The sequence below is a fragment of the Echeneis naucrates genome, chromosome 1 (genome assembly GCF_900963305.1).
Source record: "Echeneis naucrates chromosome 1, fEcheNa1.1, whole genome shotgun sequence".
NCBI classification, from domain to species: Eukaryota; Metazoa; Chordata; class Actinopteri; order Carangiformes; family Echeneidae; genus Echeneis; species Echeneis naucrates.
In genome coordinates this window covers 16321446-16348219 of record NC_042511.1, presented here as the reverse complement: position 1 = coordinate 16348219, position 26774 = coordinate 16321446, and the positions used below count along the sequence as shown (strand labels likewise).

The 26774-nt window shown below is 39.8% G+C and overlaps 1 protein-coding gene across 1 annotated transcript; it reads right to left on the bottom strand.

Annotated features, from left to right (window-relative positions):
* On the bottom strand, positions 1-24383 carry rab11fip4b (RAB11 family interacting protein 4 (class II) b). Its single transcript, XM_029509189.1, has 13 exons — positions 23956-24383; positions 13471-13721; positions 13016-13204; positions 11484-11618; positions 8754-8789; positions 7730-7829; positions 7151-7254; positions 6815-6955; positions 6403-6484; positions 5573-5710; positions 5224-5385; positions 2814-2957; positions 1-2348 (listed from the first exon to the last, which is right to left on the bottom strand). Exons 1-13 carry the CDS (start codon positions 24031-24033, stop codon positions 2232-2234), a joined length of 1677 nt encoding a protein of 558 aa, XP_029365049.1. The 5' UTR covers positions 24034-24383; the 3' UTR covers positions 1-2231.
* Between the last annotated feature and the right edge of the window lie 2391 nt (positions 24384-26774).

Genomic DNA, 26774 nt, shown 5'->3' with positions numbered 1-26774 from the left:
CTACTATTGATTTTTTTGGCCGATTTTTTTTATTATTTTTTTTTTATTTATCTAAGATGGCACAAGCAGCTCTAGAGTGAAACAATTTGTGAGGCAAAACAGGACACAAGTCAGCAAGTACTGTTAAATAAGTCAATATATCATAATGCTCACCATTTAGTTTACATTAGGAAGACAGTTTATAACCACATGAAAGCCAATTTAAAGCAAACCTTAAGGAAGTGAACCTTTGAACAAAATGCAGAGAAATACAACTTAACATCCCTCTCTACATTACAAAATTATTACAATGACAAAATATTGTGAAATTGCTAACCTGGCTTGCGTACCATTCAAAGCATTGTGCTACACTGCTTTCCTAATTGGGCATGTAAGCAATCACAAGTTCTTCTGTGATAAAACTGTATAAAATAGTTTTCATAGTATCAACTTGAAAAGAGTAGTGAGTGGCACATGAATACAAATTATCACTTTATAATTACAACATTTACAAGTCAAGAAAATATGTGAGACATAGACATAAAATGTACCTTCAAAAACTATGAAATTTTATAGCAACATCATCTTGAAAAATGTCTGCAAAAGGCACAGACAGAAGAAAATGTGAACCATGCAAAAAGAAAACAATCTTTTTTTGTGCAAGGAAGCAAAACTCAAGTTTAGAATAATTACATAACACAGCAGATTGTAATTGTTTATCCTCTCAAACAATGAACACCTCTTTGCAGTACAGAATACTGTACTCGTGTTACAACTTAGTCAAGTAGAGATTTGAATTCAAGCGTTTTGGGCCCTGCAGAAATTAGAATATCAAGTTGTACATTCATGATATATACAGTATTAGAATGTTTCAGAGAGCCATCAGGGGATTAGCTACAATCTGCAACCTGTAGGCTTCACTGAGATTACTAATCCAGTTTTTTGCACCTAAAAGTGATGGATGCTCACAAACAGTACCCAAACTGATTTCACTGAGCATACAGGAATTATTTAGTAAACCATGTTACAATGTCTACCAGTCACACTGAGGAAATCCTCCATACATCCCGTACATTCATATCACACATATCAATGGAGATACTTTTTCAAGATCAAGCTTTGCTGGAAACCAGCAGCCACAGACGTTACAGTTTAAAGACACTCCTTGGTTGCAGCTTCAGTGCCATAAAGCGACACTCATCTGCTACTCGCCTGAACCAATTTATGGGGCACATCTCAGTGAAATTTATTCACTACTAGACTGATTGACATTGAAAGTGCTGTTTCAACCTTCCAGGAAGACAGGTTCTCAAGAACAAACAAAAACATTAATGCTCACCTCCCATAAGCCCTCAGAGACTTCACCAAAACTCTCCTTTGCTCGCATCCATGGTTCGTCAATGGACTCAACCCCTTTTATTAGAGAGCACCCTGTTGCTTATATAATTGTTTTCAGTTTATAATCAAGGCATCCTTCTTTTCTTTCTTTCCATTAGTGTCTCTTTTCTCACCCTAATTTTAACACCTGCTTTTCCAAATAACTCTTGCATTCGGGGAATACAACAGATTGGCGGTTCACAGATTGGGCAACAGCAGACTAACCTGCCTTCATGGCTGACTCACTAAGAGTTACAGTTTGCCTGCCAAACCGTTTGTCCGTCTCAATGCATTTTCCTAAATGCATCTTCCTACGCCATCCCCAACTGGCAGCTAATATTACACCAGGATACAGTAGAATCCCCAACAGGTCTGTGACCTTGTTCCAGTCTTTCTTTCTTTTTTTTTTTGCCAAACTGCATGGCTGTGTTGAACATCAAGTGACTTTGTTGATCCTCAATGCATGTGAAATGCAGGATGATCCTGGGGGAAAAAAAAATCACCAGGTTTTCCTTGTGTGAACAAAATTGTAACAGTGACTTAAGGTCATAGGATTGACAGAACAAAAACAAGACAGGAGAGAGCTAGTTGAAGAGTGAAAGTAGCACGACCTAAAGTCAGCCAGCAGATGTTGGCTCTCGTTCTTCATACGGACACATTCAACCTTTTCTGCAAGAGAAGTTTTCTTCCTGCCACAAACAGCAGGGGGCAATGTAGATCTAGTTATAATTCCCCAGTTTGTCTAAAGACCCAGTCTGTCTCTCTCTACTTTCCTGTACAGGCTCCTGACTCAGGTTGCAGGTTCTAATCAAACAACTGGAATGGTCCTCTCTCTTCGTAGGTGACGATTGATTCTCATTCCAGTTGAGTCACTGCTAGTTTTTGATCTCTAAAATGGAGGGGTTGTGGTCTAGGATGGACAGGATGATTTTATCCATGTACTGTCGCAGGCGTAAGTTGATTTCCTCCTGTTCCTTCAGGGCTTCCATTAACTGGGAAAAAGAAGGATATCAAATGCATTGATTTTTTTTTAAACAATGCACAAAACAGTTTTAGTGATTGGATTATTATACAAGACCTCAAGTAAAACACAGTGTTAATAAATGGCAGGTTAAAACTTCTTTGTATGTTCTCTGTTCTTTGTTCTTTGTTCATCTTTGTATGATGACTGTACAGAAATGCTGTAAAGATTTTATTCTTTCCAGTAATTCCCTTTTATCCAAGAATATTTCCACTGAAGGGTCCAGCCGTTAGCTGACATGTGCGATATATCCATGGTGACCTCCATTACTAAGCATGATAGATTAAATCTACAATATTTAGAACAGTATCACGCTGTGATAAGTCCTAGAAATACAATTATGCTGCAGCTGCTACTTTCTACTACTTTCAATAAATAAATAAATAGCCTGAAGCACAGCCTTCTCAGTATGTACAGTTTACTACCCTGATTTTACCTGGTCTCTGGAGGCATTATCTATCTCTGCAGCCAAAGACTGGGCCTTGGTCTGTGTGGCAAACAGGTTCTTTGCTTCATATAGGCTGAGGCTGAGAATCTGACCGTTCAGCTCATCGTTCTGCTCCCTCAGCTTCTGGTTTTCCTAAAAATGCAGAATCAGAGTGGTAGGGAGAGGAGAGAGATAGGATGAGAATGGGATAAGTATCCGGACCGCACCGATGTTAATTTTTTTTTTTTTTTTCCTTTTCATGGCCACTACTCAAGCATTACTCAGCCCATACGCCAAAACACTGCACTTGCCTCATCCAGAAGCAAACGGACATCTATTTTGGCAACACCTACAGGACATAACATGGGTTATGTGTGTTACAGAACAAACTGCTCCCCTGCATTTTTGGGTGAGTTATGAAAGCTCCATGATTAAGTTGCCTTTGAGCAGTGAGAAGTGGTCAGTTTGCTTCCCCCTTATTTATGGTGAACCATTAGTAGCGGGATTGCAACACTGACCCCAATTCAGCTGGGGCACGGCCATAGTACTCCATAGCAATTAGTGGTTAATTGAGAGATCAAAGGTCACAGAAACAATTTTACCATCAGACTGGGGCGGAGCCAAGCCCCAGACAACACCAGGTGCTGGAATTCAGGGGGAAGAAAGTCCTGGGACAGAAATCGCTGGACACACACATAGAAACATTTACAGAGGTGCACAAGCAACCATGAGATAGTGAGTGTATCCTTTCTGCAGATGCTACAAACCACTGTCTGTACATACAGCTTTGCTTGGCTTATTTGGCCCACCACAGACAGTCACACTGAATTGTTCTACATCTTGAATAAGGTGACATTATGAAAGACATAAAAAAAAGTACCTGGAGACTAAAGCTGGCGTAAAATTATTATCATTACCTTTCTTGCTTGCCTGCACTCACTGTGAAAAGTTTGGCTCGAGGCCATAGCGAGACATGGACCTTATCATCTGAAGTCCTGATAAAATCCACACATGGGTTGAATCAGCAATTCTCAGTGACTGGCTATATATTACTGATGTTACCCGCAGGCCTGGTGGCTTTGGTAACTTTTCCCCTTTCTTTCCTTTTCTTGTGGCTCAGGAACTTTGAAGAGCACGTTCTAATTCCTTCAATCACATGTCATTAGAGTCAGACAAAGCTTCTGTACAACTTCAAAGAGCGTTAAAATCTGCTTTCACTGGTCTAATCACAGAGGACATCTGAAAAACATTAATCTACTCCCTTACCTTCCATGTTTACTTTGAACCAGGCCTTACAGTTTGCGCAAACTGGAAAGAGTACTATGACATTTAACCATTTTTCTGTTGAGTTAGACCCCTAGAGTCAAATATTATCTTATTTAAATACTGAAACTGAAGAACAGAGAAGACATACATACAGAGCAGTCTAAACTCTGTAGCTTACAGCCTCATAAAATGTGATGAAGTTAAGCTTCAGTGAGTTCACCATTACATTACTATCAGTACATCATGTCGCAGACAGTACTGCTTTTGACTGTGATCTTAACCAACCCCTAACCTCACTAGTACTTGGATCAATTTCAGCCTATATCCAACCTCCTTCAGAGCATCTATTCCAGGACCACCTCGTGTGTGCAGCCACAAATATGCCAAAAGTGGGCCTCATTTAATAAAAGTAACACTTCACTTTCCCCGGGCTATATAACCATTTTAGTGTGGTAAATGAAAACCAATGTCTGTTAGAGCAAGGGTAAGTGCACTGAGTTCTGCAGGGATAAAGATAACACAAGAATGAATCTGTGAACTGCATCATCCGAAACTATCTGAATCATTTTGTGAATTTGTGTTCACTGAAAGCTTCAGAGTTGGTTGTAACCTAGTAGTGTAAAAGTATAATGTAGTGGTTTTGTACTGCTATATTGGTTGGCCAAAAATGCGGGGTGGTACTGTAATTTGGACATTGTGTAGTAATGCAGTGGGCAGCTGAATAAGGGAGGGATTCACAGAGAGTCAGAGAGTGCACTAACTAATATTATTAAAGATAGGATTATCAGTAAAACTATCTCTTCTGTTTTTGGAACAAATTAAAACATTTGGTTACATGACATTTAAACTTGACTGAGAATTAAATTAAATATATATATTTGCTGCAAAAAAAAAAAAAAAAAAAACAGTGACAGATATTTATGTAGAACACTTTGTGACACAATCTCTCAGTGCAACCTACACTTGAATAGGAAGTATTTCTAGGACCTCAATCTTGGCTTCAGGATCCTAAATCTATGCGAAAGCCTTGTTCAAACATCTCAGTATCTAACTACACACTGAGTGTACAGTCACCCCTGAAAACCACTTGTCACAGTACTTACTGAGCTGGCCATGCACAATAAATTACTTGAAAAGAGCCTTTCATCAGTACCTGCTTGAGTCTCTTGACCTCATGCTCTAGCTCCACTTCCCTGGTCCTGCTGTTGAAATCTGCCAGGCTGGAGGAGGAGGTGCGGCTGCGGCCTCCAGGCCTTTCTGCCTCCAGTTTGAACAACTGCAAATGTTCCAGCTCTCGACGCAGGTCCTCTATCAGCTAGGCAAAAGATAAAGGATGGATGAGCAACGTTATATAATATCAGTGTAGTGCTTTGTAGGTGTATGAAGTGAATAACTGCAGGGAGACAGAAGAGAGAAAGACAGGTAATAGATCAAGAAATTGAATAAATAAACCACCCTCCTGTTTGTGAGTGTATGTGATTACATAAAACAATCCCACCCACCTCTTGCATGGCTTCCTTCTCTTTCTGAAACTGAAGTCTATTCTGTCTCAGCTTGTCCATCATTTTCCTGTAGAGGTCCATCTCATCCTTGAGGCGCAGGCTGGTGTCCTCCAACTTGTCTGTCATTCTTTGCTTCTCCTGTGGATAAGCACAGTCATTTATGGTTAGAAATCTATTTTGCCTTTCAAGTGCAGGTACTGTATTTCTGTTGCTTTGGGTGTGGAGGTGAAGCAAGCTATACACAAATCTGATCCCCAGCTCCTCGATGGATGTGCTGAAATGTCTTTGGGCAAAGTATTGAACCCCATGGTTGTTCCATTAGTGAGTTTGATCTATTCATGAGTGACTGGGTGACCATGGGAAGTTTTGAAAAATATTTTGAGTTGTTAATAAGACTAACAGTCAGTTAGACTAGAAAAGTGCTAGCTAATTCCAGTCCGTTTACTATACTATTCAACCACCCACACCGGTATTTTTGGTATCAGAGGATTTTAAAGTACATTTAATACAGAAAAATCACACATACAAGCAAGATGTCCATTTCCAGTAACATATTTAGCAGCATGTTGAATTGACAGTGATCAGGTGTGAGCCAAAATGTGGTTAAACACCCAATTGCTATTTCTAACACTGATTCGTTGAATCACACTTCCTCATAATCTGTGTCTGTGTATGAATGTGCGAATATGGATATCACTAAGACTTTGCATATTTATAAAAGAAAAAGGGAGCTAAATGAAGACGTGTTTGTGATAGAAAGAGGAAAATAAAGACAGAATAATGAGAAGATGCACTGGATGAAAAAAAAAAAAAGCAGAAATATGGCTTACCTCATCCAGTTTCTCTGTCTGTGACTTGAGCCGGCACAGGCTAAGAGTCATTTCACTATTCTCCTCCTCCAACTGCTTAACTCTGAAAACAAACAAAAAACCATCACTGTATTTTCATAAAAAATATAATGTGCACCTTAGTCAGCTAAAGGACTGCTTTTGGCAAACAACTGCCGAAGTTCTGCAGTTCCACAGGCAGCTAACAAACCCCAAGAGGGGTTTCTGAGCAGGTCTGTTAATCTTACAGTTAGAGATTTTTTTTACTTTCTCTTAACAAGCTGGCAGCTCAAACATCGTAGCCAGGGTTTCTCGGGTCTATGTATTTTATCTACTTCTCACCAATACAACCCCAGTACATCTGGACACCAACACAACATCTGCAAAACAAAGATGTATTGTCTTTGTTCCGCACCTGTTGGTCAGCAGTTCGGTCTGCGTGTTCATGTCTCTCTCCATCTTGCTGTAGGCCTCTCGATGCCTTCTTAGCCCGTCTTGCAGATTTAGTTCTGCTCGTGTTTCCTGATCTTTCAGCTGCTCCTCCAGTTCATGAACCCTGAGGTGATAAACATAAAACTCACTCACTGTCATGACTGAGTATGACTTTTTCATGCACCAATGACCCAAGGCTTGACTGTTGTTGTGTCTTATCTCCAAGATTAATCCTATGGGGGAAAAACTCTTTGCCTCATCATCATCCCTGAACAAGATATGACAGAGATAATACAGTTATTATAAAAATAATGACTACCTGTGTACTAGCTGTGTGTTCTCCTGCTTCAGCCTCGACTTGACTTCACCATTTGCCAGAATCTCGCTCTCCAGTTCTGCCACCTTCTTCTCAAGAAAACTCACCTGACAGAAACATAAAAATAATCAGCACAATTATATTCAAAAATCATATTCTGGTACGTAAAGCAACATTTACAATGAATCCTAGGTAAAACTGTGCATATCTTCCTCTCACTCTATCTTCTGTCACAGTCTGAAATGGTAAGTAAAATTCACATTTCTCTTAATTTTGCAGACATAAGAGGAGTCCTGACAGAAATCGGATAAATAATTCTCATCGCGAGCTGTGCATCCACCAGGAACATGTCTTCACTCTCAGTGCTGACAGTGTATAGCAAAAGCTGGAGGTGAGATATGTTTATTTTTTTATTAGTTTTCAGTTGTCCGACAGAAAGAGCAAGAGCAAGTACTCCCCATGGGCATCTACTTACTGCTTAAAAGATCTTTGTTAAATATTGGCACAGATCCAACGTATGCCCAAACAAATGTCTAAACGCATACACGCGCACACACACAGAGAACACAAACACGTCCATACCTTCTCATTGATGTCGATGTCACACGAGTCAATACTGTCTCGGAAAAGGTCCTCCGTGCTGCCGTTACTGCTGCTCAAGTTGCTGTTGTGGAGGAGCTGTCTGTTCAAACACACAGGGACACACAAACTAATAAGGAGGAACCAGCTGACAGTGGACCCAGGTGAGGACCAGTGTGTGTGTGTTTGTGTGTTTGTGAGCGTGAGACTGACCCCTACACTGATTCTTACACAAAAGAGAGTAGATTATTTAGGGCCGTGTCAAAAACAACAGCTTAAAAATCGAATAAAAAAAAAATTGTACAAACAGACACATAAACGCACACATTCAGAAGACATCCAGACAGGTGTGTGCATATCTGACTGTGTCAGGGGCAACATTTAAGTATATACATTTAAGAGAAAGAAGTGGAGCTAAACTGAGGAATGCAGAGAGAAAAGAACAGGGCAAGAGCCCAACCTTATATTGAAAACATAGATCAGGCCTGACAGGGCATTTTCATTCTGTCACTGTAACTCAGTTTCTGTGGGTAGGACCAAGGACAGGACCAAGGCTTAAGATACAAAACAGTTCAGCCCCTACAGACCAACAGGCCATGAGGTGGCTTTAACCCTGAAGGTGTTGTCCAGACTCTTTGCCTCACCACCGGAACAAAAACAGAAAATTTTACAGCATGTTTGGTTTCAGATCAGATTAATCTTAACGAAACATCCTGCATTTTCACTGACATGACTAGTTAGTAATTAACAGACTGTTAGAAGCAACGACTGGGCACCTCAGTGATAAGGAAGTACTAACTCTTGATCTTGTTGTATGCGTGTGTGTGTCTCTGTGTCAGCGAACAGAGCAAACACGTGCAGCACAGGCTGTATAATGCGTAAACAGGGAACAAGTAAATGACCCTCTCTTTACACAACACAAACACACACACACACACACACACACACACACACACACACACACACACACACACACACACACACACACACACACACACACACACACACAGTGTGGTAAGTGACCTACCTTCCAAAAGCATTGCTGGAGATTTTCCTGTTGGGGCTAAAAAGAAAAAAAAAAAACAAAATGAAAGACTGTCTTTTGTTGTTACTGTTGTTTTTTTTTTAATACAGGGAATTTCCATGGAAATGTCTAGGTGCACAGCTCAACAATACACACAGAATTACTGCTGAAGGCAATTAACATGTTGGCTATTAAGTGCGACACTGGAGACTGACAGAGAAAGGAAACAGTGAAGGGCAAATCAGTGTTCATACATTTTCACTCCTGCTTCTGTGAGTACGGGGTTATATTTGCTCAGATGGTCTTTGCTGATTTTCACATTGGATTAACAAAAATGAGCCAACATAGAGTTCAGTATGTCAGTTCATGTAGCCTTAAAACTAACATCACCATCAACTCTTGGCACGAAAGAGATAGCCTTGAGAACACGACAGTAAAAATGGCAAATCTGATAAAAAAAAAACAAAAACAATGATCATAATTTGTCAGCTCCAAATGGCTGTACCATTTGTATTAGATCGCATCATGTATTTTACTAATACACAGCCCCACAGTTGTATTTCACTGCAAAGCCGTCACACTGCAGGAAATATAATGACAATACATGACCTTCCTTCCTGCTCCATGTTAGTGTTAAATAACGGCCATTCTTTTTGCAGTGACATTATCATGTCACTGTGGCTTTGACCTGTTGTCAAATCAGATTATACATTTGTGTTAAACTTTGTCATTATTAGTGATTCTTGATTGATAGCAAATAAAATGTTTTGTGTGGTCAAAGCTGTTTTGACCTCTGACAGTCAAATTCTCATCAGTTCATTCTTGAGTCCAAATGAACTCACTCGTACCAAATAGAAAGAAACTCCCATAAGGCGTTACTAAGATACACATTCATTCACATTCAACTGAACTTTGCTCAATCCAACAAGCTGTGACAGCTCAGAAGAGCTGTATTCCATTCAGTGCAAACAGCTGAAGGAAAAAAAAATATGAAGAATATGAAGAGGCTTCACAAAGAAAGAAATAAAGAAATAAAGGAAAAGAATTCCACAAGCACTTAGATGAAACTAAATTTCACTTGAGCGTATAATCCCAAGTGACAAAATGATTTGAAGAGGTCTGAGAGGCCAAACTGTACAGGAGAGTTACTGCAAGTAAAAGTTTTTCTTAATTCGCTTAACTGAAAGATTTGCTGTGATCAACCCCACCCTTTTTGAGTGAAAGTGCCTTTCCACACACTGACCCACTAATCAAAATAAACTTCTATTACTATTACTAAACAAACTATTAATTTCATATACTTTGTGTTTTTACATGGAACTATGAGCATATTCAAAGGTGCGCTGGAAAACTTCAACACCTCTGGTGTCACTGAGCTGCTGCATGCACATTATAGAATGCACAGGATACTTCATGTGAGGGAATCTCATGGTCTAAAATTTTTTAATACCCCACAGCTGTTACTCATGCTTCAATGAGGGCAATTTAATTAAGCTAAATGGTATTAATAAATGTGACATGCTCAAATGACCCATTAAATACAATATGTTGCTTAGTGGCAAAAGCTTCTTTCGTCTAAATCCATTCTTGCCTGAAATTCACTCTTCTCTCTAAATCAATCTTGGGGGATGTTTTGAAGAAGTGATCAAATCTATTCAGAGGACCTGCAACACATTTCCCTAAAGTTTTTATGCCTCATAGTTACAGTCCATTGCCAGCACCGGTATCTTCACTATCTCAGTCACAAAGTAACATTTGGGAGAGATACATTTTAATTTATGTGTCTCTCACGCTAATATTCCTGCTCTTTCTCCTTATCTGTGCTTCATCATCGTAACAGAAAAGCACAAGTCCAGTTATGAGAATCATGTTGAATTATGAAACAGTTTCACTCCAGGGGGAAATCCTGCAAAGGCAACAGAGAGTAAGAAAGAGAAACCGTGAATGTCCACCGTTCAAAAATTATTTTCCTAATATGATTATGTGCCTGCATATGAACGTACTTGTGTGTGTGTGTGTGTGTGTGTGTGTGTGTGTGTGTGTGTACTTCAGTTTGTTTTAATGTTCACCTAGGATTATCTTTCTAATAATAGTTTCCCAATTACAGTGGATGTTCAGGTAGGCAAGGGCCTGTCAGTTTTATATTACAATCATTTAGTCTTTGTGTGTTTGTGTGTGTGAGTGTGTGTGTGTGACAACGTGCATTATATTGGAGGAGGAATGCTTTAAACACCTCTAACAATATGTCATCATCCTTACCTAATCATACTACATTAACAGCCCTCAAGACAGTAACCCCTAAATTTAGTGTGACCGATACACTTCAAATTCCTCCTGTGTGTATCCTGCACACACACCCATGAGGGTTGTCATCATAAATGACAATGTCCCTGTCATGTATGATTATGTCATTGTCTTCTAATGTGCCATGACTAAAATCGCCTCGCAGCATAACTTAAGGACATTTTTCAGAGAAATATGTGAAATTATCGTTGAGTTTAGTTTAAAAAAAACTGGTGGGAGGAATTGATATCATTTGACTGGCTAATGGTCAAAAGTATGGCAGTCAGCAGGGAAAAGGTTTGATGACAGGACAAGAGATAAAGATTGCATGAAATTTTCAACATGTCTTTTGAACATCTCTCTGTTCACAAAGTGACTCCTAGATGCTGCTGGGATTTGGTGGGTCGAGCTCTTGTGTGTTGTGTGTTTGTCAGTGTGTCCTGTGTGTACCTGTTAGCCTTGAGGTTTTTGAGGCGGGCCTCCAGGTCATTTAGTAGGTTGACCTTTTTGCTGCACTGAGAACAGTAGACATCCATCAGTTCACCAGTGTAATGCTGACGCACCTTACGAGGAGTCTGGCCTGCACTGTAAACACACATAGCCACACAATTTTAATGTTCTAATTTAAAAACTAAGAATAAATTATTACAAATGGAACTGGACTTGATTAAATGTGAGATCAGTGAAACACATTGTGATTGTATAAATCCATCCAGTCGGTGTCAGCTTGAAATCTGAACCAGCTTGCCACCAAAAAAACAGCAAATAAAGAGAAACTCAACATAAAAAGAGATAAAGAGATTTCGAAGATTGAAAAGTTGAACACCTTCAAAGACAGTCAAAACTGTGACCTCATTTTGAGAAGACTGAAATAAACAAAATTCATCAAACATTATCACTATGAAGGTTCTACAAGCACTTCCTGATTTTTTTTTTTTATGGATTTTGGTAACTCTCTCTCTCAAATCCATTAATTTCTGCCTAAAACCCTGTTTACTCTTAAATCAACACAGCTCAGAGATGAGTTAAAGAACATCAACTTTTAAACAGACTTGGAAGCATCTTTAACCTACTTTATACTGTGACTTTGTTTCTTTCCCATGCATAGTTGTCTAAGACTTCTTGTAGATCTGGGCTTTATTTTGCATTTAAATCTCTATGCCAACACCATTTAGGGAGTTTTGTCTGCTTGGTATGCGTGGAGGGAGCATGGAGCTGTATTGCCAGTCTATCAGCCGGGAGACTTAATCCCATTAAATACAGGCTTTTGATGAATATTAATGTAGCCTTAAGGGCAAGAACTCCATAGGTACACTTCTGCAGTCAAGACTTAAAGTCAGGTAATGATAATGCAGAGGTTCAAGCTAAATATATTTCATAGAGTTGAAGCTCCAGAAACTGGTCAGTGTTTTTATCATTACTTAACCTTTGAGAAAAAGCACAGAAAGCCTACTGCACACTCACTCACCCAAACACAAATGTATAATTATCTGCACATTATCTTTACACTGAGTGGTTACCACCGTCCAGTATAAATACTCATTGTAAGTCACCAAACATTTACTTTCAGGCAATCAGGAAATATAATTATACACATTAAAAAGGTTCATGTGGGCTATTTTATGTTGTACTTTCTGTCTGTCTATACTCAGTTTCTTCCAAGCCCAACATATTATATACCTTTGAACAAAAGCAGTCTGTGAACAAGGTTTTCCATCTGTCATTATTCACTTAGCTACTCTGTATGCCCGAGAGTCTGACAGAACCTACTACAGTGTTTCTTTTTTGGAGGCAGGAGGGAGACCTGATGGGAAGGCTTTTTATATGTAAATGGTTGGCTCTTACTGTGGTCATAACTCCAGATAAAGCAGACACAGCCACCACAATGACCAGTCCACAAGATTGTAAATATAAAACACTTTACCATGCCATGAGTATCCAGCTCAGCCTTTGATCACAAAGAGCAATGTTTTCTATCTTACCTAGAAGGTACAGATGAGCCAAGGTCAGAGTATCCGTTAGTACGAGTCTCGTCGTCTGGACAGGGGCTGCTGAGAGTGTAGTCTGGTTCGTCCCCCTCCCCGTAGTCCTCAAACTGCACTTCGTTCAGAGAGGCTGAGGAGCGTGTCGATAGGTCAGAGGTCACTGAGATGCTTGTCTGACCACACCTACTGGGAAAAAAAACTGTGAGGTAGGTGTCGCACAAACTTCGTTTTGAAGGTCAAATCAAAACAAAGGCACCACTCAGGTAATGGCAGAGGTGAAGAATCTTAGGTGAATAAAAATGGTACCCACCACCACAATCTAAATATCTCCCTTTACTTTAGAAAGTAATATTGTGTAGACTGATGCATCTGATGACACATCACAAAGAACAAAGGGCACAGCAGTAAAGGTCATCTTCTGAAACTGGGGTGAGATGTGGAGCAGTGCTTACTTCTCCCCGGGAAAAAAGAGATCTCTCAGTCCGTCTTCTTTGTCCCCTGGTCTGATCACGCCGTCAGATGTGTCTGACTCTTGGGTGCTTTCCGCAGCACTGTCTCTGTCCGATTCCCTCTCCTTGCCCTCTCCTGCCACCTCCCCCTCAGGCTCTTCCACTTCTCCTGGGAACAGCTGGCACTCAGAGATGGGGTCAGGATAGGCCCGTGTACACATGATGACCGGACAAACCCGTTCCTCCACACCACCCTGGCAAAGAAGAATGGGGTGACCGGGTTTAGGATGAGAATGTACAAAGAAATTTATCAAAACCGACCTGTAACAACAGAGACATGAAAAGTCTTGAGCATGGCTGCTGACGTGAATACCTTTTAAGCAGGAATTGACATTTTTGATTTTGTGACATTATTTCAGTTACAGTTATAGCTCAAGCTCTGATGTCCCATTTGTCATTATAAGGTGATTTCTCATTATTTAGAGTAACTAAATATTTTGGACCTCTGAGGCATTACACTTTGTGAAGCTAAAATATCCTCACCAATTCTCACTAGCTAATTATTAATCTCTGAAGCAACTTTCAACATACAGCCAAATAATTGTAATGATTTTTTTTTTTTATAATAATTGTCCCAGAACCTGTACCTAACATGAAACATGTAACATTTTGACATTAACTAACAATTGATTGAAATTGTTAGGAAATGGTGGTGTCTGTTCATAAAAAGGAAGACAACCAAGTTAAAAGGGTCAATGCATTACTTCATTTGTGCAGTTTTTTTTTATATTCTGGAAATGTATCATTTAGTTTTGAGGTTTGGGAGAGCAGTTCACAAATCAGTGGTGGTTCAGGCTATTTGAGTAACGCTTGTTGATGCTTTTTTTCAAGTGGAGTTCCCATTTAGTAAATTCCTTCACTGTGGGAATGGTCTTAGGTTCACACTGGGGGACCAGGGAGCTACAGAGGTGAAAGGGCGACTGGTCAAAGGTCACAGGTCTTGCTCAATCTAGTTTCACTCTCTCGTGACTTGACTCGAGAACAATGAAAGAGAGAGCAAGGACTTATCTCAGCATGACTGAACAAAAGGAACATAAAGGAGAATGAAGAGGGGGCAGGTGAAGCCAACATCAGAGAGGTGAGGAAGAAAATGGAGTAAATGTTTGGTAACGATGAGTAACAGAGAGGGAGAGAAGCAGGCAAGCATCAATCTGAGGATGGACTATAGGTATGAGGCATAAACAACTAACTTTGGATGTATCTAAATTCATGCTGAAAGTGATTAAAGAGCCACATTAGATTATTAGACCTTAAATTCCAGGAAAATATATTGACTGTTTTGATTGATAATGAAGCTAAATAATAAAATAATCCAGCCTGATTTTTTATTTAAGCCCTTCCTTCAAAGTAGCAATGACGACAAAAATAATTAAAATATGCAAAAATGAATACTAATTTAGGCATACAGATGGAAATAAAGCACGAGTATATATGAATCAGAATGTGCAACTCAGCAGTGCAAGGGGCCATAGGATCCCTCTTTAAGGGATTTCTATTATTAGATTATGGAGGGCGCCCCATAGGCATGTAAAGTTGGCAAAGTATCTATGTAAAAAATACATTTCGCAAAAATCCAAGAAGCTTTTTTGGCCATTGCAAGCACATATGATGTAATGAAAAGTATAGTTTTAACTTAGAAGTATTACTGTGTGAAATGCAAACATTTTTCAATTGTTTGCATTTGAATGCTATGTTTGTATTTGTTTACATGTCTTCCCATACCTGAACAACCAAGGACACACATCACAACAATACACCCACATAAACATAGAGCGTCTGAGGGGTGTGAGGCTGAGCAACAGAGGGGAAAAATTAAGGAAAAGGTCTCTTTAACATTTATTACAGCAGTCTACTTTATTACAGTGCTACTGCGCCGCTGAAAAACAGCACAGTGTGTGGCAAGGAAATAAGCAGCCCCCCCCACACCAACACAACAATTCAGAAACTGGAGCAAGCTAACACAGTGGGCGGCTTGACAACTGTTGCGCTTATTGTGCAAATGAGAAAGGAGGTTTTTCATATGTAGTACTCACTCACATTATATAAACTAACTGCTAGAACAAGTCAAAATGTGCTAAGACCCTCAGTGATGGCAGTGTCGTAATAAACTTAGAAATTAATAAACTTATCAATACAATACAATTAAGATTAAAACTCCAACTCTTGTAAAATTTTAATACCTACAATAACTATATTGCACCGGTGCATGTGATGTGTACAGTTAGATTGGAGTTTTAGTCTTTATGAATGAAGACATTGGGCCAGTCCTCATAACCTCAAAGGATTGTGTGAGAGTTATAACTATAGTCGCTTAGGGGTTCAGTTATGTTACTCAATGTCCACACAAAGACATAAGTACAAGTGTGTTTTTACAGTATACCTCTCCGGAGCCACCTTGGAGCTGCCACTGCCAAAACGTGAGCCTAAAGTGTGGTTGCAGTTGGTTGATTCCATTGAGTACAAACACAGCTAGCCTGCCAAACACAGTCCAACCTGCCGGTGGCTTTGAACCCAGCACACTAAGAGCTGCTGTGCTTTTAATAACAGTTGCTCTGCCTGAGGTTTGACATGCCTTCGTACTTAGTTCATCCAAAGGCGGATTTATGCTGTCATTAATTGTTTGTTTGGACAACTTGGTGTGTATTGTTATTTCATTTTTAGGCTCATATTTTGCCAAATCAGTGGCATTTTCGAACATATAATGATGTCAAGCGCAGTTGAGTCAAAATCCTTCTGAACTAATACCCAAGTACAGAATACGAGAAACTTTCCAACTTTTTAATGCTCATGATGCCTAATTTTTTCACACAACTGAAGGATCATCTACATATTTTTGTGCTTCCTTGCTTTGTCTTTCTCAATTTTAAATAGCATCCACCTTCATATCATTACTTTGCACAGCATTCATTTCTGAAAATATTTTTTAAAATATATTTTAAATAAAATAGCATTGAAAATATATTGAGATCTCACTGTCTGATGCTGCAGGGTGTGACCTAGTTAAAATCTTTTTCTGTTCTCCTTCCCACTCTCCGAGGTAAACCAATGTTAGAGAGGGGGAAGATGAAGAGACAAAGAAGGTAGAGAAGAAAAAAATCCGTCTTCGTTTATTAGAAGAGGAATTAAAGTTGGGTTAACAGATATCTACTGTATGTGAGCTACTGCTAGCCCTGACTGTGTGTATGTGTACGATCACTCTCTCTGTTCCAGTACTGTCCACAGTTTTAAAAGGAACTATTACATACGCGTGGTCATCACTGAATTAGCACCATGTTGCAGATTTTTTCAGATGACTTCTGCGTCTGGATAAAAACGTTTACTCTAATCACTGAAAAAGTACGGGCCAGACACCTAAAGCCAGACACAAAGCTTGTTCAGCATGAATGGTTATGTATGACACAGACTAGTATAGCTAGGCTCTCAGGCAACTATGTATTATTTAATGCTCTGTGCAGCTGCAATTGAAATGTAAGAGGTCAACAGAAACGAGATGACGATAGAGGACATCAAGAGCAGAGCACACTTCTCAGTTTTCTCTTAAATGTGAGCTAGAGACCATTACATGTCAGGTGGAAAGAGCGAGACAGATGGTAGAGCAAAGACCAGGGACAGCTGAAACTTCTGTAGGCTAGAAAAAACCCCACAACAAAACAAAACACACATTGCAGTATATATATGTGAGGGTATGTATATATAGGGTACTGAATAATTTTCCAGTAATTACATTTCAGTTGAATGATGAAAGTTGATGTAATACAATCAACAGCTTGGTGACACAAACCTGAAAACCAAACTATTGACTAATATTGACTCTCACGCAAGCTATAGTTGTTGAGCAACACTGTGGGAACTATTAGTATAAATGCAATGCAAATGACATCGCTAGACAAAATAAAATATATTGATTGAATCTTTATGAAATTTGTCTGCATGAAGACGTGTCTTTGTGGAAGAGAAACACTTGACAGTCTCAGTCACTGCATGTTAGTGAAAGAGCAGGTAAACTGACAATGGCCCCGCTTGTTCTGATTTGGCATCAAACAACACCGTAGACCTGCTTATTTGCATATATAGCAGAAGAGTGAAACCCAGTTGACGGTCTCACATGGGCATTTTGAGATACATTTTAGAATCACGTGTACCTGAAGCACTAAGAGGGGACCACTTATGATCAGATCAGTGAAGCTGCATGTGAACGTCAGGCATGAACAGGGCTAGGCATAAACTGAATTATGCATGTCTTGTCTTACATGCACTTGCCTCTACTGACATGACTTTTTGTTGACACAATAAGTCATCTGGATCAGTTATGAAAATTCCCTCAAGGAGACTGAACAGCCAAAGACACTTTGACACATCACAGCAGAAAAAGCAGAAAAAGCAAAAAGGCTATTCATGGTGGAAAGATAGCTGTTTCTTTTTTGATTGTCTTGCTGCTATTGATGTGTTGGTATATTCAAATGAAATGGAGGTATAATTAGCATTATTAGTTAGACCCATGATATAAATGCAAGACCATCCTCCCATAAAGAATGACAACATCAGTTGTTTCAGCAACAGTCCAAATATAACATGTTTTTATGCTCCAGTGATAAATCCCTTGAATAATTGCATCAAAAGCAAAGCAGGGAGTCATGTCACAACAAGTCCATCACAACTTGAGGGTGGGATCACCTCAAACTTATCTAACCAGCTCAAAAACAGACATTTGGATCTGTGCGCAGAAGGGCGAAGGAGTTCCAGTTGTTCCCTTTATATGAACAACACATCATGTCAGTTATAACTGGCAACTGTAGCAATGTTCAATACACCCACAAACGGCCGTGGCTAACCTCTTTTTCTTGTGGGCTAAGGGAGCAACAATTCATAAAGTGAGCCTTGCGCTCACAACATCAACAAGCAAACTTAAAACTTTTCAAATGATTTTCGCCCTGGAAACGAAAAGCAGTAGAAGATGGATGGACGGTTGTTTGGCCTCTAGCTTGCTGTTATTTGCAGGGTCACAGAATAAGATATTGGGAACCACAAGATTTACTTGGTATCGGTAGAGACTGTCAAGTTATTAGTATCATAATGTCCCAAAAGACAAAAGACAAAAATGGAAGCTGTCGCGGCGCCATGCAGAAATCAACTTCGGGGAATGATATAAAATATCGGTTAGTCATTCATTCACACAGCTGGGGATGCAATCCAGCAAACCACATTACAGTGGCTACATTTAAAAAGATAAGGCTCACATCCCCTCAAACCCTGTTAGTCTATGCTGAGTGCTGAGGGTCAATACCAACCGATCATTAATCTGCACCTCTGGCACAATACAGAATTGTGTGGATGACCAGGCATTTCAAGCCCTTATTGATCTAATTGTAAAAAGATAGGATGGCTTGAACTTGCCAGATCACGAGTACAGAGCATCAGAAGAATAAAATGAGCATCTTATTTTCAAACCTTGAAGCCAACTTTTACAATTCCTGAGTGGGAGTTCTACTTTCACTCTGTTTCTTTTCAGAATGCCCCATTAAAGCATCTAAATGACCAAAGAAACAGTATATTGTAAATTTGAAATAATAAAGGCTAAATGAATCTAATTAATACTGAGGCAAGCTGGCTGGCATTAGATATTCTTCAAACAAGACAAACATCCAAGTCTTTAAACAAGATCTCTTGTTAGGAGTGTCCTGTAAAAATATCTGAGCGAACATTTTTGTGGTTTGTCATTTCAACAAGGGAATTATACAGATTGGAAGGTTTTAAAAAGGTGTTGCTCTGGTTTCATGGGTTGCATAACCAGCCAGACAGTAACCATCCCGTTGCTAACAATAAAGCAAAGCAAGTGTTTTCCAAAAGACAGAGAAAAACCAAATAGAGATGGGAATTCCACACCAGTGTGGGGTAGGACCGGATGAGACATTAACTGACTGAATTGATCCACAATCATGAAGCTTTGATTTAGTGTGAGTCAGCAGTAAAGGGAATGGTGGATGCATGGAGGAGTGAAAAGCAATTGAAAAGAGGAAAGATAAAGGAAAAAAAAAAAAAAAAAGATTGAGGGATGGAAGAAGGAAAGCAAGCGAGTGAAGGGCAGCAGAAGAAAGAGCAGGCACAGACAGCACAGCAGAGTCTCTGCTTGTGTTTATCAGACTGAGCACGAATGATAAGAGGCGTTTCTCTGCAGAGGCTTTTTCTGCATCTGTCTTTGTTCACTTCATCCTCCCTTATTCTTTCTCTCTCCTCCAATCCTTCTAAATGCCAGGCTCCTCAAGTATTATCACCACCGAAAACATGGAACTATGAATTGTTTAATGTTTCTTCTTTGCTATTTACCATTCTGACAGTTAACAGCCTTAGGTCTCACCAGCAGGCAGTGAGACACATTGAGCTAGGAGGAGCTTTTCACTTAAAACTTATAAGAACCCTCAAATTCAGTAAAATTAAAACCTGAAATAATTAGTCGGTTTACTGTTGAGTACATTTTCTGAGTTATACATATTACATTTTCCAAATATACAGCATTTTCTGGTCTTCTCTAATGTTGCCTGTCTAATATAATATTCATATATTAATTATTTTTGCAGTCTAGAGTTAATGATCAGCTGACTAATTCATAAAGAAAAGATTTGTTGTTGGCAGTCGCACTGTGCACATGGTGAATTACTTTGGTTTTCAATTGAGTAATAGTAAAATGCCAATTTTGGAGAATGACACACAAATGGATGTGCATGTATCTGCATTCTATCCACCTTCTTATAGTAAGTAATACTCCAACACATGTTCACACTCACACATTACACAAAGAGAAGTTGTGACTCATATTTCATATTAAGTCACATATTAAGTCACACTGCGTTTCAGCAAATGAGACATAACACTCCTAACTCAAACAAAAACACCCGAAACTCCCTATTTCACAAACCTTTAAATATTGCCTCCTTACCTCCATACTCATTCATCTTCAAGTCAAAGCTGGTGCTTGAACAGAAATTGGTACACTCAACTCCTTGTATATAAAGAACACTACCACTCTGCCTACACAGCGTTTAATTACAAACACACATATATTTGTTTCCATCCGGGTCTCAGCCAAAACAGGTAGGTGCTTGGATTACCAGGGATCTTGCTCTGGACAAAGGACAATGCAGGGAGGGACTGGTGCAGCACCCGAGAGACTGTGAGGGGGCATTTTCAATAAAACCCAGTTTACATACACACAGGAAATCCCAAGCTGTGAAACAGTGTGCGTCTGTGTTTGCTGTACTTCTGAACCACTGAATGACATCCTCTAAAAATAAAACCTCACAAGATGAAGTAAATCCTGCAGTGTGAGGTTTCTTAAGCTGTGTTTGGAGGTGAATATTTGGTGGTTTTAGGGTGAAGATTAACATGCTGGTTACGTTTGGAGTAAAGGTTTAACACCAGGTGGTATTAGTGAGAGTTAAAGGTTAAGGCTGCGAAATGAATGACTATCAGAAATGTTTCAGCCTGTGTTACTGGGTACATGTGTGTACAAGTAGCCCTGTTAAACAAGGCGAACTAGAAATTCATCTCTTAAATTGAGTAATGCTGCAGTTTTGTTTTGTTTTTGTTTTTTTTTTTGTCTATTAACATTGGGGACTTCATAGATGAAATGCATTATTAATTTCAAAGATGGTCCCCAAGAACAGGACAGGTTAGCTCTATTAATTGTACATTACAAAGCTACATGCACAGCATTTGTTGATCCTGCTGACTGCCGCTGGTGTTACACGTGCAAGTTTATGTGCTAGTGTTCGTGATATCCGAAAAAGTCCAGTCAATGTGGCATTTCCTTATCTCTGTATATACGTGCCCAAAAGACAGCGAGAGAGAGAGAAACTTCAGCATAAAAATTAAAGCAAAATATTTAAGTGCACACGTGTCACAAAAAAAACGAAATGTAGGTCATAGAGTATGAGGTGTAATTATGAGAAACTCTTGCATGAAGCTGGGAGGTGTGCAGCCCATTTGCCCTTAAGGCATCAACGACCTGCTCTGAACTCAGACATTTTTGTCAACTGCTTAATGGCATGTTTGAATGAATAACACTTCCTTCACATCAAAACCAGGAAGGTGACATTAAATAGCAGAAGTCATACCAAAGTCACCAGTGTTTAGCAGTACTGATATCCCCCATTAGGAACAATGGCCCCTGATGACTAACCAGAAACCAAGACAACACATTTCATTTTCTAGTTTTATTACACCGCCAGTTTAAAATGCAAAGATATTTAATTTACAATAATATCAAACAGAGAATTGTGAAATATGAGAATTTCTGTTTTATGTCGGCGGTCCACTGATTCAGCGTTCAGTATGTTTCAATCACACTTCCCTTGAATCCTAGTCATCTCTATTATTGTTTGGGATTGCAAAAAGAGAAGTGTAATTAATCGGAAACAAACATTGACACCCTTTGTCTTGTTTATTATTCAAACATCTAGCAGCCTTAAGTGTTGAATGCTGGGTGTAATAGCTGTCCTTCCTGTGCCAACAAGTTCAAGTCCAGTGAAAAGAAAAGACAGAACTTCACTGTCTCTCTTTAACAAAGTGCATTGTCTTTTTCACAGTGAATGTTTGTCAGTCGTTTTACTGCTGACTATTGAATGGGGGACATTTCAGTGTGTCGTTCAGTAGCAGAAACTCAGCAGGTGGTCAAACCGTTGCCCCTTGTCAGCTGTTTGTGTCCTCCTTTTTTTTTTTTTTGCAATCTTTGCCTGCAAAAACTAATTTAAAAGATTTTCTAAAAGGAAAATGAGGGCGAAACAGGCTTCTGTGTATAAAATGTGTAAATCTGAAATACATGAAATAAATGACTCAGGGAAGTATTTGAGGTTTGAAGATTTTTTTCTCTATCTCTGCATTGACTGTTTTAACTGTTGCAGGTTATCCCTCATTCATCCAGTACAGCTAAGCACTTTATGGTAATCTAGTTATTCTAGACTCAGCGTACACACTGTGCCCTATCAGACACTGGACACGCTACTGTTGGTTGAGTGCCATTTCTTGTTTGTTTGTTTGTTTGTTTTTAACAACAAATTAGAACTAATTACAGGTTTATTCATAATGCAACTATGTGCAATGCACACTATAAAAATAGATTGCCTTGTTTCAGTATTTGTGCTCAGTAGCTCTGTAGCTCTGTAGCTCTGATGTGCAATCAAAAAAAACAACCAGTCTCTCCAATAAGTTAAGCAGAAATAATTTGAGTTGGAAATAGAAGACCTCCAGGAATGTTATAGAATCTGAACAACAAGAAGAGACTTTCATACTTGGCACGGTATGCCTAAATCTCATTATGTAATGTCCAGTCAAATACCTGGAGCGTTCAAAGTGAGTAGACTCTGACGTCACATGTTGCTATTGTGATCACCACAGCACAAATAAAACTCACCCCGCCTTTCTATTAAGGGAGTAATGCAAGAATACAGGAAGGTACAAAAAGTGCAACAAGGGTCACTTATATTATCATCATGTTAATACAGTTGAAGTGGCACAGTCAGAAGGGTCCTGCCAAAAGAACAAATATTGTCATTTCTTAAATTATCTACACACATACGTGCACACGTATATTGAGAGCACGCATTAATAAACTGTGTTTAGGAGTAACCTACATGAGTATGATTTAGAACACCACAAAATCAATTAGAATATCAACTTCATATAGTTCATTCTGTGTTCGAGTTATCTGGTAGCTTTCACATGACCCAGAATGTCCTCGTATAACATTTTGAACATTGACATATTGCCAAAATAAACAGAAATAACTTGAATTGTAATTGTGGTTACTAAAATCATTAAACTGACAGAAAACCTGTTTGATGCATCCACGCCCCTCCTCGTGTTTTCTTTTGTTTTCAATCCATCTGTACCTGCATTGTCAATCAATATTCACTGTCTTCCCTGCACACTTCTTTTGATCGCTCACTCCCTGCCCCTCTCATCCATGCTCTCTCCTTCTAGCTACCCCGGTCTCCAATTAATCCCATTACCTTCAGAGAGACGGTGAACCGCAACCGAGCAAGCAGAGCAGAGAGGGGATAGGAGAGAACGTCGCAATTGAAAGCAAGGATGAAAAGAGAGTGATCAGAGAGGCATGGAAAGCGCCTTGTGATGACAGAAACACGAACAGCTGAGCAGGACAGACAGGCAGGCTGTGTAGCAGGGTCAACTATATGCACCAACACCCACATATTCAAACACATACTGACAGACAATGGGCTGCACTGCAGCTGAAATCCCCCCTTTAACTACCCGGTCTTCCCTCTGACATAAGAACTATGTGTTTTCCCTCTTCATTCTCTGAAGCTTCATCTTTCCTGCTCTTGCCTCCCTCCTCTGTTTTGTTCTCATTCTGTCAAATGAGCTTTCATCACTCCTTAATTTCAGCAGGCTGGGAGCAGTCCGGTTGCTTACCCCGTTTACTAGTGAGGGGAGTCCATGGTCAGCAATCCCCCTCTTTCCACCAGCCAAACCCTCATCCACCGAAGTCATCCAATTGCCCTGATCACTAGGGCTAAGTCTGTTGTCTCAAAACACACAAGCACGCACACACAGACGCTGAACACACACAGGTGTTCCTCCTTCAAAGGTAAGAGGAGGAGGAGAAGTCGGGATAGTCCAAAGGGTGAGTTCCTGTCATGGTATAGTCCAAAGTGAGGCAGAAGAGAGAGCACAATGTATCGTTCACTTTAAAACACTGCACCGGCTGCCGGGCTTCTCCTGCTCCCTCTCTTTCTGTGTCACTCACACACATTCACACACACAAACACGAGCACAGACTCTGCACCTCACACCCTCACACTCACACACTGTCCCTCTCTGGCTGGCTGGTTTGCCGGCTGACTTGCATTCACACAGTGAGAGCTCAGATCAGGCAACAGTTGTTGAATTCATGGCCCCGCCTCCCCCTCGCTAACGGTTGCTTAGTAACTGGCTTCTGTGGGCGGGGCTTGACAGAGCCCTCACATTGCTGCACACTGGGCTCTGGGCTGCCACCTACTCAGCCTATATTTGCATATGAAGCCTGCCTGCCCCTGTCTGTCTCTGCTGTGTGGGCTGAGAGGAGGGGGAGGGAAGTCACTGACACTAAACTGAAACTGTTTGTCTTCAGTGATGCAGCAGATTCCACAAGGGGGGTCAAAAACGAGACATGTAGTAGTTAGTCACAATGAACCAGGAATAAACAGCACTGTCAAATCATCTTAAAGCTGTTCGTTTCTCTCAACTAACATGATCAAACCTGATCCAAACTCCAAACCTGAGACCTGAAAACTCTCTTGCGACCTTCAGGAACAACATACAATTTGAACTTTATCACACTCCATGAAGACTATTTCTATTTTACTATTTTGACATTTATGGATAATTAATTGAGAAAATAAAAATGAAACCAATATTGGTCTTAAGTTCTTTATAATCCAGGTAGTCCGAACTATTTAAACATTCAGTATATAGGTGTAGTTAATCCGTGTAGGTGGCTTAAATGTTTCTCCGGTTATCTGGAGGATTATATGGCCCAGTTGAAAAAAAATAATCTCCCATAAAAATGCCTGGGAGTCGATCTACACATAAAACTATTGATCCTGGTTCTCACCAATGTTCTTAAGCACATAATATTTTCTCAAAGAGGATTTGGAAGTAAATGAAGTGAAATATTCTCTCCGTATCTCTCTTTTTTTTTTTTTTTAACTCACTATCACAGCTCTGCCAGGCATTTCAATCACTGTTTCAGCTGCCATTCCATGTCCTACTCTTCACTTGTATGATTTAACTGCTCCTATTTGCACCAAAGAGCCAGAACTTCTTTAAAATTGAGCTCCAAGTAGCGTCTTATTTGTTATTCTTGCTTAGCAGTGTCATTCCTACAGTTTGCCATTTATATTTAAACTTATTTTAAAGACAGGGTATCTACTTAGCTTACAGTCAACCTTAGCATCAGTACCATTCCATTTTGCTCTGCCTGACACAACCAGATTTTTAACCCTCACATACTGTCTTAGTTACATTGAAGGACCTGTTCCCCATACTGCAGAAAAAAAAGGTCTCCGTGTCATATAAGACACATAGATGGATGTTAAGTTCTGTATTATTTTTTTATTGCCTTTATTTCTACACTCTGTCACTCAATGTGACAGAATGTGTGATTCACATATTTTGTCTATGTGAACAATAAATTCTCTCATATTAAGGGTATGTGTGGATCTCTGTTTCTACGTTAGATCAGATTACACAACTTTACATTGTGTCGCAGTAACTTGAGTCAGCTCTGACTGGAACTTATGGTAACTGATCCAAAACCTAACTCCACTGAAACAACAAGGATATGCCTGTGGCCTTATTACCCTCTCACCACCCAATGACAGATTTTAATGGCTCATACTGGAGTTCCAGTTATCGTTGGCAGTCGCGCTTATGCTAACGTCATAAGAACATGAGAGAGGTGGTGGGAATGACGAAGAGATGGAACCTTATTATGTGGAAAGGAATGCACACTTCCTACAACCTCCTTTCTCTCTCCCTCCCTCTTGCTTGCTCTCTCCTTCCCTTCTCAAAGACATTGGCAGTGGCTCAAGCAATAGCCTGTGGCTGTTTGTTTATTTGCAATTTGTTAGAGGATTGGCCCCTTTCCCCCTTTTCATAGAAGCCATTTGCAATTCTATTCATGTCTACCTGCCTCATTCAGATGGCAACAGATAGTTATGAACCAAAAGCCTGTGTGTTACACTACATGCTTTCACTTTTTTCCCCCAGTTATTTTAATGCTACCCAAAGAGCAAACAGCGTTATTACATTAGCTGAAGTGATGAGGGTGGGTGGCTGAGACCTGAATTTTATCTTTGCATCTGCGTCACACTCATCCAAACTACAGAGGCTAATCTGTATCAGAGATCAGATGAACCAGGTCAGTGGGGGCTCCCTATTGAACTGGCTGTCAAGGTTCGCAACAGAGACAACTGACAGAGAGAAAGAATGTGGGGGTATGGATGGATAGAGGGAGAGAGATAAACGCCCCACAGAATAAGAGAAGGAAAGGTGAAAATTAGAAGCTTGTTTTGAAGAAATACATCAGGAAGGGGTACGATTCAAAGGGCAGCAGGTTGTTCTGTTTAGGACTAGGTTATACTTTTTCCTTTTACATATACGAACCTCGACATCTGCTCTGTGTATTGGTGATGACGTTGCAGGACTTACAGGTGGCTCCCTCCATCTTTAGCATTTTGTTGATGAGCCTA